This window comes from Neovison vison, chromosome 12, assembly GCF_020171115.1.
Source record: "Neovison vison isolate M4711 chromosome 12, ASM_NN_V1, whole genome shotgun sequence".
Taxonomy (NCBI): domain Eukaryota; kingdom Metazoa; phylum Chordata; class Mammalia; order Carnivora; family Mustelidae; genus Neogale; species Neogale vison.
In genome coordinates, this window is record NC_058102.1 from 96,054,845 (window position 1) to 96,066,839 (window position 11,995).

General features: G+C 51.1%; 1 protein-coding gene across 1 annotated transcript; it reads left to right on the plus strand.

The window, feature by feature from the left end:
- Nucleotides 1-1,513: 1,513 nt before the first annotated feature.
- C1R (complement C1r) lies at nucleotides 1,514-10,416 on the plus strand. Its single transcript, XM_044228029.1, has 11 exons — nucleotides 1,514-1,683; nucleotides 2,410-2,638; nucleotides 3,910-4,102; nucleotides 4,901-5,047; nucleotides 5,148-5,344; nucleotides 5,614-5,761; nucleotides 5,872-5,993; nucleotides 7,280-7,358; nucleotides 7,722-7,877; nucleotides 9,007-9,081; nucleotides 9,540-10,416. Coding segments are annotated over exons 1-11 (2,118 nt in total). The 5' UTR covers nucleotides 1,514-1,681; the 3' UTR covers nucleotides 10,310-10,416.
- Nucleotides 10,417-11,995: the final 1,579 nt, after the last annotated feature.

Below are 11,995 nucleotides of genomic sequence, written 5' to 3' on the forward strand. Positions count from 1 at the left end.
CTCTCTGACAAATAAACAGAACCTTTAAAAAAAAAAATTCCTGGGGCACCTGGGTGGCTCAGTGGGTTAGACCTCTACCTTCGGCTCAGGTCATGATCCCAGGGTCCTGGGATCGAGCCCCGCATAGGGCTCTCTGCTCCTCGGGGAGCCTGCTTCCTCCTCTCTCTCTGCCTGCCTCTCTGCCTACCTGTGATCTCTGTCAAATAAATAAAATCTTTAAAAAAAAAATTCCTTTTTTCTCATCTCCTCAACAAGTCCTTATCCTTCTCCATCGCTTTTTCTTTTCTGACCTGCCAACGTCATGGGTCATGTCAGGAATTATGTCCTGGATCAGCCCTGCCATCAGATTCCTTCCTCAGCTCGGACATCCAGGCCTGCTGGAGGGACCCCCCACACCTTGGTTGACGTGGTATCTTACTGCACCTGCTCTCTCCCCACATTCAGAGCAGACTTGGTCACTGCCTCATGGTGAACTGCCCCACCCTGTGAGTCCTTGCAATCCATTGCTTGGGTAGTGCCTGGCCTATTAAATAGGTAGGCCATACACGGAGGGATGAAGGGGTGGGTGGGTGGAGGGAAGGAGGAATTAATCAATTTGGAGGAACAAGCGGAACAGACTACAAAGGCCTACAACGCGGAGGCCAGGTCTGCCTGAGCCTCCCTCTGGAATCCATCGCCACATGGTAATTGAGCCATGAGGAATTAAGGAAGAAAGGCTTCCACAGAGAGCAGACTTTATGAATTGGGAGACTCTGGCCTGGGGCACAGAAGGCACCCTCCCAGAGCCCTGGCTTTCTTTCAGACAAGACCAAGTCACTGTGGGTCCACAGCCACACTGTCTGCCTGGGCAGCCATGACACTCAAGGGTTCAAACACTTGACCAGATGCGGAGAAGAAGAGGTTATCTCTACCCTCACTCAGCTTCCCTTGCCTCTCTAAGAGCCAAGTTCACTGGCAGGTCTGAGTTCACTGAAGTGAGAAGGAAGGGTCTTAAAACAGACCCAAGTCCTGCTGTAGGTTTCACCCTGACATAGGAATCCATGTTCCATGTCTAGGGTCATTCACGGAGAAAGTAGGCTGGGGCCCCAGTGCAACCAGACTCCGTTCTCTTCTGTCTGCTCCTGCCATGCCCTCTTTGACCTTGGTTCCTGTCACACTACCCTGGGCATTAAAACCCATTCCTGAGTGACTAAGGGCAGGAAGAACCAGGTTAGTGGAACAGGACACTGCAGAAAAGAGAGTCCCCTCCTCAGCTGCGATTTCCATTGTCTTTGGCATCAGAACCCGGTAAAGACAGCAGCAGTCCCCAAAGAAAGGGAGAATACAAATCAGATTTAGAAGCCTGTAAGTCTGGGCTTCCTACCAAAGTCTCCTCCATTCTGAAAATTCGGGCCATCTCCTTAGCCCTTCCCCAGACAGGCCAGCAGGTGGCCCCACCATCGGGGATTTCAAAACCAAAACTACAATAAACTTGAAACAGAAGGGTTCTCTTTTTTTTTTTTTTCCTGTTTTGTTTATGCAAATAATTCATTCCCTACAACATTCCTCCCGGAATGGTCCCCTCCTTCCCCTCCACAGTCATTCCCTCCCCCTTGCCTCCCCTGCATGACCGCTCTCTCCTCAACGCAGAGTGGATGAAGACACGGCCAGGAGAGTCCAGGATCCAAACAGGCCTTGAGAAATGTGAGTAAGGCTGATGGGGCCCTGGGAGGGAGGGAGAAGCCAGAGGAGAGAATCCTGGGCAAGGGAGGCAACCCTGCTCCCAAATTCATTCAGGGAGATGGAAACACCCCTCCCTCCCCACATACCTTACCTATTCCCGCAGCCACACGCTTGCACGCGCAAACGCAAACCCCCCCATCCCTCCTCCTGAGGAGGAAAACTTAGACCTGCGAGGCAATGGCCATGTTCCCTTCCTCCTCCCCGCTCATGGCAGGGGAGCAGCAAGATGAAGGGATCCACTGTGCCCCGGAGGGGTGTGCTCTGTGCATGACCCCATATTCCATAGGCCATTTCTCCCAGAGGCCTTTGCTGAGCCTTTGGGAGCCCCATCAGAGAGCCATGACTGGAAACCCTCGCCCTCCATTAACTGGTCCCAAGCCAGCCCTATTACGAGAAGAGGAGGGGAGTGGGGGGAGAGGGCAGGGAAGGAGGATGGGGAGGGAGGTACAGGGAGGATGATGACCTCTAGACTGGACATTGCCCCAGGGGGAGGAACCACCCCATGCAGTGGCGGCGGGAGACCAGCCTCTCCTCTTCCCCACCCCCAACTAGAACAGCGCTACGAGGGCTGGAATGGCCAGAGAGGAAAATGCCGAGCAGTATGCCCATCCCAACCCCCAACCCAGTCACTGCCCAAATGGCAGGAGTGCCACACCCCGCCACTGACACCCACTTTCTTGTCGGCAGGTGGCTCTTATATCTCCTGGGGCCCGTCCTGTTCTGCTGTGTGGGAGGCTCCATCCCTGTTTCACAGAAGCTCTTTGGGGAGGTGACTTCTCCTCTGTACCCCAAGCCTTACCCCAGCAACTTTGAGAGAACCACTGTGATCACAGTGCCCACAGGATTCAGGGTGAAGCTCGTCTTCTGGCAGTTTGACCTGGAACCTTCTGAAGGCTGTTTGTATGACTATGTCAAGGTAGGGGATCAGGTTGGGAGGGCAGAGGGAGAGCTGGGTGTCTCTGGAAACCGAGGACTTGTGTTCTTATGACTCCGAATAGCATTCCCCACCCACGGACACAGACACAGCCACAGCCCCACAAGGGCTAATGGACAAGTAGAGTTGGGACAGTCTGATGACACTGTGGATAGCACGTCCCCTGGATTTAGAGGCCCTCAGGGAGCACTGAAGGGAGAAGCACAGAGTGGAGAACGCACAGACCCCACTTCCAGGAAATTTACTGTCTATAGGAGTCAGGAAAACCTTCCCCAATGGCTGACTTGCGGGGAGTCTTTGGAAAACTATTGTGCCTCAGTTTCCCTGTTTCCATGTAGAATGTCACCATGGCTGCCTTCCTAAACAGGAACACAGCAAAGAGAACCATGAGGGGTGTTAGCTCAAGCATAAGCCTCGGCAAGGTCATGGGTTCAGTCCCCCGCTGTGTAACAGTCAAGTGTGCCTTCCGGGCCTCAACTTTCTGTATCAGTGAAAATGAGATTCGAGATTCAGGATTTAAGTAGAGTCCACACACACATGCAGTAAATACCATCCCCCACAGACCCTCTGGACGTTGTGACAGAATAACATGAAAACAATCTGTCTTCTAGCCCGAGGAACGGAGAAGTTTGCAGGGTTGGGTGGGGGGGGGTTGGTGGCAGGGATGGTGAGGGATGGGGTGGCGACAGGACATCTGCCACTTCTAAGGGGTTAAAGAACCTGTGAAGAAAGAGGTAAGGGAAGCTCGGCGATGCTGGCCTATGTGGAGACTGGAGAGGCATGGCAGGACGTGAATGGTTTGCATAAGGAGAGGGGGGATAAGTGGACAGAAAATAAAGCAGACCGTTCCGGGCTCCAGGGAAGAAGGGAGGCTAAAGGCCTTTGGAGACAGCCAGGATTCCAGCGGAAGATGGGCCCAGGAGCTGGCGGAGACGAAGAAAGTTCTGAAACATGCCAGGGGACAGAGAACAGGGAAAGGGCGATGTACGGGGCACAGGATAACATGCCAGGGATTAGCCCCTGAAGACTCAGAGGAGCAGATGAAAGTCACCAGGGGAACAAAAAGAAAGCGAGTCATGGAGGGAAAGTTTACAACAGTCAGAGCCCCATGGGTGGAGACCCGATGGCGGCCGGTCCAGCAGTGGGGGGCACCACTCACTCTTTGGGACCAAAGAAGGACTTTCACTGACCTTCCACACAGGATGTGTCTCCTCAACCGCTCTTCTTCCCACCTCTCGTCCTTTCTCCACCAGATCTCTGCTGACAAGAAAACGCTGGGGAGGTTCTGTGGGCAGCTGGGTTCTCCACTGGGCAACCTCCCGGAAGGAAAAGAATTTGTGTCTCAAGGGAACAAAATGCTGCTGACCTTCCACACGGACTTCTCCAATGAGGAGAATGGCACCATTATGTTCTATAAGGGTTTCCTGGCCTACTACCAAGCTGTGGGTGAGTGGCCCCTGGGTCCCTTTTTTTCTGGCCTTCGGCACGTTGTGTGGGGACTAGAAAAGGGGAATCTTGAATCCATTGAAGCAGGAAGCCCATCCTTCCTTATTCTTCCCCTCAAGAGAGCTTTTTCCAGGCGAGGCCTGCCAACCTGGGTTCTGTCACCATGGGGCAGTTCCCAGAAAGCCTTAGAGTGGCCAGAAAGTGGGGCGTCTGCATGGTTCAGTCAGCTAAGCATCTGACTCTTGGTTTCACTTCAGGTCATGATCTCAGGGTCATAAGACTGACCCCCGTGTCAAGCTCTGCACTGGAGCCCGCTTAAGATTCTGTCTCTCTCTCTCTCTCTGCCTCTACCTCTCTCCCTTCCCATGCCCTCTCCTGCCAAAAAAGAGAGAGAGAGAGAGAGAGGCCTGGAGTGCCAGGTGGCCAGGAGATGATTTGGTCTTGAGGCCACTGGGGCGCCTGGGTGGCTCAGTGGGTTAAGCCGCTGCCTTCGGCTCAGGTCATGATCTCAGGGTCCTGGGATCGAGTCCCGCATCGGGCTCTCTGCTCAGCGGGGAGCCTGCTTCCCTTCCTCTCTCTCTGCCTGCCTCTCTGCCTACTTGTGATCTCTCTCTGTCAAATAAATAAATAAAATCTTTAAAAAAAAAAAAAAAAGAGAGAGAGAGGGGCCTGGAGTTCCAGGTGGCCAGGAGATGATTTGGTCTTGAGGCCACTGGGGATTAACCTCTCTGAGAGCAGAGCCATGACAGAAGTCCCCGAAGGCAAGAATTTAACCCTTCCTTCTGGAATGTCTTCCAGACCTCGATGAATGTGCTTCCCAGAGCAACTCGGCTGAGGAGACTCTCCAGCCCCAGTGCCAGCACCTATGTCACAACTATGTCGGTGGCTACTTCTGTTCCTGCCGCCCGGGCTATGAGCTTCAGGAGGACAGGCATTCCTGCCAGGGTGAGCTTGGGGCACCACGGGAGTGAGGCAGGGAGCAAGCAAGGGTGTGCGGGGCCGGCCAGAGAGACCCCGTGACCCCCGCCTGGCTCTGTTCCCCCAGCTGAGTGCAGCAGCGAGCTGTACACAGAGCCATCGGGCTACGTGGCCAGCCTGGAGTACCCCCAGCCCTACCCCCCCGACCTGCGCTGTAACTACAGCATCCGCGTGGAGCGCGGCCTCACCCTCCACCTCAAGTTCCTGGAGCCTTTCGAAATTGATGACCACCAGCAAGTACACTGCCCCTACGACCAGCTACAGGTACAGCCATCCCGCTCCCTGAGAGCCTCCCTGCCTCCCCTCCCCCTCCCCTCATCCTCACTTCCTACTAGATCCTCTGGCCAACTGGGACAGGAATGGCCGAGCTCCCTCATGGGCAGGCACGGCAAGCGGGTCCTGGGGATTCCTCTTCTCCTCCAGCTGAGAACATGCACACAAAGCAGAATTACCACCACCACCACCATCCCGGCCCAGTGGGGAAATGTCTGAGTTGGAGACATGTCCCCCACCCCTTCCCCTTTCCCCACTAGATCTATGCCAACGGGAGGAACATTGGCGAGTTCTGTGGGAACCAAAGACCCGCTGACTTTGACAGCAACAGCAATGCAGTGGACCTGCTGTTCTTCACCGATGACTCAGGGGACAGCCGAGGCTGGAAGCTGCATTACACCACCGAAAGTAGGGTTGCCTGGTGGCCACTCTCACTGGCCAGCCACGGGGCCAAATCAGGAGGGTCAAAAGGAGGACAGCGGCTCTAAAATAAACATGTGCTCTGGTCTCCCCAACAGTCATCAAGTGCCCCCAACCCCAGACCCTAGATGAGTTTACCATCATCCAGGACCTACAGCCTCAATACCAGTTCCGGGATTACTTCATTGCCACCTGCCAGCAAGGCTACCAGCTCGTGGAGGTAAGAGCCCAAGGCCGATGGGGGAGAGGGAACCCAGCCCTCCAGGAGCATTTCAGGTGGGTAGGTCCATCATCAGACTTAGGCTCGGTCCCAGCTGGATTCACATGTGTTTGAGCTGGAGGAGCAGTCACCTGGTCTACCTGCTCTCAAACTTGATCGCACATTGAAAACACTTCGAATTTTTTTTAAAAACCCTGATGCCTGAGTCCTCTCCAAGAGACTGATTCTGTTGGTCTGGAGTGCCCCTAGGATTACTTACAGCTACCCAGGTGATTCTTTTTTTTTTTTAAGATTTTATTTATTTATTTGACAGAGAGAGAGAGATCACAAGTAGGGAGAGCAGCAGGCAGAGAGAGAGGAGGAAGCAGGCTCCCCACTGAGCAGAGAGCCTGATTCGGGGCTTGATCCCAGGACCCTGAGATCATGACCTGAGCCGAAGGCAGAGGCTTAACCCACTGAGCCACCCAGGCGCCCTTACCCAGGTGATTCTGATGTGCAGCCAAGTTTACAAACTACTGGCCTAACCTAGTAACAGTCGGATGTGGGAAATGAAAGGCAGGGTGGAGTACAAAAAGTGACTCCATCAACATCATGGTGCTTTTGTACAGAAGGGACTAGAACCACATCTCCTACTTCATGCTCTGAGGACTTCTTCAGGCACCATGGTGTTGGTCACATTGGGCCCACCGCCCTGTCCTCAGCTTTGCAGGCTCAGGAAGCACCATGGTTTCGTTGGTTAATCTCACAAAAGCTGGTAAACTTAAAAAAAAAAAAATTATATATATATAGATATAAAATATTTTTTATACACACACACACACAACAATTGGAGTGACCCAAGCTTTTTTTTTTTTTTTTTTAATTTAAAACTGTGGGGTTCAGGGGCACCTGACTGTCTCAGTCTGCAGAGCATGCGAGTCTACATCTTAGAGTCCTGAGTTCGAACCCCACGTAGGGTGTGGAGCCTATGTCAAATACAGTAAAACAAAATAAAATTGTGGGCATCCACTGAACAATAGTGGAAGCAGCCAAGAGTCTAGAGAGAGGATGATCAGTTCTGACAATCAGCCCTTGCTCTGAATTTCCGCTGCATGACTCAGTGCTCCCATCTGCAACTGTGGTCTGAGAAGAACAAAGGAGCCATGTCCATAGGGGTGCTGAGGTCTGAGAGCCTGAGAGATAGTCTTGCATTCTCGGCTGCTCCAGGGTGCGAAAGGCAGGAAGGGAACCACAGGGCCTCCTTGCACTAATGGCACCTCTGTCTCCATCTACCTCTTCTCAAACAGGGAGACCAAGTGCTGCTCTCCTTCACAGCTGTCTGTCAGGATGATGGCACCTGGCATCGTGCCATGCCCAGGTGCAAGAGTAAGTCACAACTCAGCAAGTGTCTGCCCCTCTGGAGCCCCCACCCCACCCCCAGCCATGGAGACCTAGGCTGTGAAAGGGAGAGCCTCCTCAAAACACCCTCCCCCTCACTTGTCCCTTGAAGCCTATGGCCCACCTCGGGAACCAGTCAGCCCTCATCTCTGCAGTGTTGGTGGGCTCTACCCAGAACTGAATTTCACTCCATCTATTCCAATCCTTCACAAGCACTGCACCACCCCTGCCAACTGACGACATTTCCCTAAAGTTCTCAGCCTGTTCCTTGGGCAGAAAACTCAAGTTCTTCCCACTGATGTTCCTGTACCGTCACTCTCAGATCTCATACGGCCCTGTGTTCTCTCCAAGTCAAGGACTGTGGGCCACCCCGAAGCCTGACTAACGGGGCCTTCAGTTATACCACCACAAAGGGGGTGAACACCTACCAGGCCCGGATCCAGTACTCCTGCCAGGAGCCGTATTACAAGATGCATACCAGAGGCGGAATCAGTGAGATTGCGCGAGGTAGGGGCCCACACAAATGGCAGCCTTTTCTCCCTTCCGTCTTCTCAGGGCATCTGAGATCTTCCCAACATAATGCCTAGGGAATGTATATTGAGGTATCTGCCCAGGACACCGGATTCAGGAACTTGAAGTACAGGGAGTACAGGGCCAGGAGGCATCTAGTAGGGTGAAGAAGGCGCCTGATTCAAAGAAAGTCTTAAATCTCACAGTCAGCTCCCCCTCACCACGGCCATGGCCATTACTACTGCTACACCTGCGAGCACCATCATCATCCCCACCTCCACCCGCTCCCAACAGCGCCCCACCATTACCACCCCCTACCACCCCCCATCACCATCACCATTACTACCACAACTGCCACAACCACACTCCTGCTGTCAGTGGGACTCCCCCCGACGCTCTCCCCAGAGAGCCCCCAAGCTACTTATGTTGTGATTTTTTGCCTTTAGGTTTACTAAATGACTCTCAAATGCATCTTCAAAATTTTTCTTTAAAATGAGATAAATCACATGCTTTGTAGGTTTGAAACATCCAGAAGAAAAAAGAAAAAAATTGTACATATAGATTATATGGTATTCTTTATGGCTTCGAAGACAGACCATCTTCAGTTTGCATCTTGGTTCTGGAACTTAGAAGTTACATGACCCTGTGCAAATTATTTAAGCTCAGTTTTTCATCCAAAAAAATCCCTGAAAGTGTCACCGTGGCACTTCAATGAGATAATGTAGATAAAGGGCTTAGCGACAAGCATGGCGCACGGTCAGCAATCAGAACAGGCAGCAGCCATTATCCCTACCATCCCACTACCAAGATGCAATCACTGATAAGATCTTCATAGCTTCCTTCCAGTTCTTATGTCTATTTTCACAAACAGGAATGACATCAAACATGGAGTTAAGTATTCTGATTTTTTTTCACTGAACATTAAAACAAAAATATATGTAGGGAGCCTCTCAACACTTCCCATATTCCATCCTTGCGTTATTTGAACCTTTCCGTCTGATCCTCGTCCGTCTTGGTTCCGAATCTCCCGTCTCCCCGTCCTGCTCATTCAGTGCTCGTTGGCCTCTGAGACCTGGTTTCCCTGTCTGCCACCTCCCAGCCTGATCATAGCCCCCTTCTCCCTCAGGGACCTATACCTGCACCGCGGAGGGCATTTGGAAGAATGAATGGGAAGGATCGAAGATTCCTCGGTGTTTGCCAGGTGAGTGGAAGCCCTCTGGGGCCATCCCCAGTGCCTTTTGCAGCCCTGCAGGACCTCAGGAAAAGCACGCACAGAGAGTGGAGACAAAGTGAATGGAGAGGCACTCCAGCCTGAGGTCAAAAATAGACAAAAGGAGTGAGGGGAAGAGGGAAGGAGATATTCCGGGAGAAAGGGAGAAAGGAACCCAGAGAATCAGTCTGGGTCCTGACATTCCTGCTTTCTCACTGAGCAGATGGGAAGTCAGGGAATTAAAAGAGCAAGAAAACCCCCAGGAAGAAATAAACAAGAACAAGAAGAGGTTGACTAGAGGCCAAAGGCAGGGATTTGTGGGAATGGGAGGAGAAAGAGGAAAGAGCCCAGAGCCAAAAGACAGGCTATAGGGGGAACTAACTGACCACAGAAGGGAAGAAGGTGGGCCTGGCCTGACTCATCCGTGCCTTCCCCATCTCTCTCTCCAGTGTGTGGGAAACCGGTCCACCCTGTGGAACAGAAGCAGCGCATCATTGGAGGGCAAAAAGCCAAGCTGGGCAACTTCCCCTGGCAGGCCTTCACCAACATCTACGGGCGAGGGGGTGGAGCCCTGCTGGGCGACCGCTGGATCCTCACAGCTGCCCATACCCTCTACCCCAAGGACCATGACAAGGAAGGCAATGCCACTGTGGATGTGTTCCTGGGCCACGTAGACGTGGAAGAGATCACAAAGCTAGGAAACCACCCTGTCCGCAGAGTCAGTATCCATCCCGACTACCGCCAGGATGAGTCTAACAATTTTGAGGGGGATATCGCCCTCTTGGAGCTGGAAAATAGTGTCACTCTGGGCCCCAACCTCCTCCCCATCTGCCTCCCCGACAACGAGACCTTCTATGACAGGGGCCTCATGGGCTACGTCAGTGGCTTTGGGATAATGGAGGAGAGGCTTTCCTATGACCTCAAGTTTATCCGTCTGCCCGTAGCTAAGCGGGAGTCGTGTGAGAACTGGCTCCGGAAAAATAAGAGGAAGGATGTGTTTTCTCAGAACATGTTCTGTGCTGGAGACCCGTCTCTAAAGCAGGACGCCTGTCAGGGGGATAGTGGAGGGGTCTTTGCGGTGAAGGATGAGAACAGTGATCGCTGGGTGGCCACGGGCATCGTCTCCTGGGGCATTGGCTGTAGCAGGGGCTACGGCTTCTACACCAAGTTACTCAACTATGTGGACTGGATCAAGAAGGAGATGGAGGGGGAGGGCTGAGCTCAGAATTCACTGGGTCAGAATCCAAAGAGCAGTGCATAAAAAATCATCTGACCCGTCGTTGATAACCACTAAGAATCCATATTAAAATCACTGATGCAGAAAGACACCGTGTGAAATAAATGCTCTTTTCTATAACCCTGTCCCTGTTCTTCACCTAAAACAACCCAAAAGTCACCTTCCTTTCCTACAAGATTTACAGAAGATATATTCCACGATCTCTACTTATCATCGTTCTCTTCCATTTTTGTACCATTGGATAATTGAAGCCCTTTCCAAATAAAATTTTATGAGATGTTCCAGTGTGCAAAATGAGTTAAAAGTAGTATTTAATCAATATAAAAATATTTAATAAGATCATATTCAAAATACTTAGGAAGGCAGGGGCACTTGGATAGCCCAGTCAGTTAAGCATCTGATTGTTGATCTCAGCACTGGTCTTTGACCCCAGGGTTGTGAGCCCTGCATTGTGCTCCATATTGGGTGTGGAGCCTACCTAAAAAAAATAAAATACTTAGAAAGGAAATGAGAACAAAAAAGCTTATGCACACATTTACAATTAAGATTTTTTTTAAAGATTTTACTTATTTGATAGACAGAGATCACAGGTAGACAGAGAGGCAGGGAAGCAGGCTCCCTGCTGAGCAGAGAGCCCAATGCGGGGCTCAATCCCAGGACCCTGGGATCATGACCTGAGCCGAAGGCAGAGGCTTTAACCAACTGAGCCACCCAGGCACCCCTACAATTAAGATTTTTAAAAAAGATTTTATTTATTTATTTGAGAGAGACCACGAGAGTGGGGTAAGTGTCAGAGAGATCATGACCTGAGCCAAAGGCAGATGCCCAACTGACTGAGCCACCCAGGTGCCCCAATAACAATTTATTTCTAATTTTGTTTTGATTGTATGATATGAAGAAAATCCTGATTTTCCCATGAAAGTAGTTCCAAATATAACAGGTTTTTTTAAAAGCTCACTTTCCAATCTCTAAATATTTCTCTCTCTTTTTAAAGGAATTTATTTAAGTAATCGCTCTCCCAGGGTGGGGCTCGAACTCACAGCCCTGAGATCAAGAGCCACACGTTCCACTGACTGAACTAGTCAGGGGCCCCTCTAAATATTTCATAAGAGAGGCGTGGTATGAAATTTTTGTTTCTCAGTTGAAAGATTAACAATATTTTCAAATAATTTGTATTACTTAAGACACATTTAAAGGTCAGAGAAGGACCCGAAACTTGGGATAAGCATTTTAAGTGTTTATAATAGAATATTACCATGATGTTATTGCACAACTGACTCTTCTCTTCTAGACTTATTTGAACAACTTCACCTGAACTGACATACACAGGCCTGAATTTAAAAAGACCAATGCAGGGGCACCTGGTAGCTCAGTCGATTGACCACCAGACTCTTGGTTTCAGCTCAGGTCATAATCTCAGGGTCTTGAGATTGAGTCCCAGTGAAGATTTGTGCTCAGCCCGGAGTCTGCTAGGGACTCTGTCTCTCCCTCTGCCCCTCCCCCTGCTCATGCTCTTTCTCTAAACAAACAAACAAATAAATAAAATCTTTTTAAAATAATAAAAAATAGGGGCGCCTGCATGGCTCAGTGGTTTAAGCCTCTGCCTTCAGCTCAGGTCATGATCTCAGGGTACTGGGATGGAACCCCACATTGGGCTCTCTGCTCAGT

What these genes read in the sequence shown, in the direction of transcription:
- C1R (XM_044228029.1), top strand. An exon ending in GCTGCATTACACCACCGAAA is followed by an intron (nt 5,762 to 5,871) that starts GTAGGGTTGCCT and finishes TCTCCCCAACAG; the next exon opens with TCATCAAGTGCCCCCAACCC. An exon ending in AATCAGTGAGATTGCGCGAG is followed by an intron (nt 7,878 to 9,006) that starts GTAGGGGCCCAC and finishes CTTCTCCCTCAG; the next exon opens with GGACCTATACCTGCACCGCG.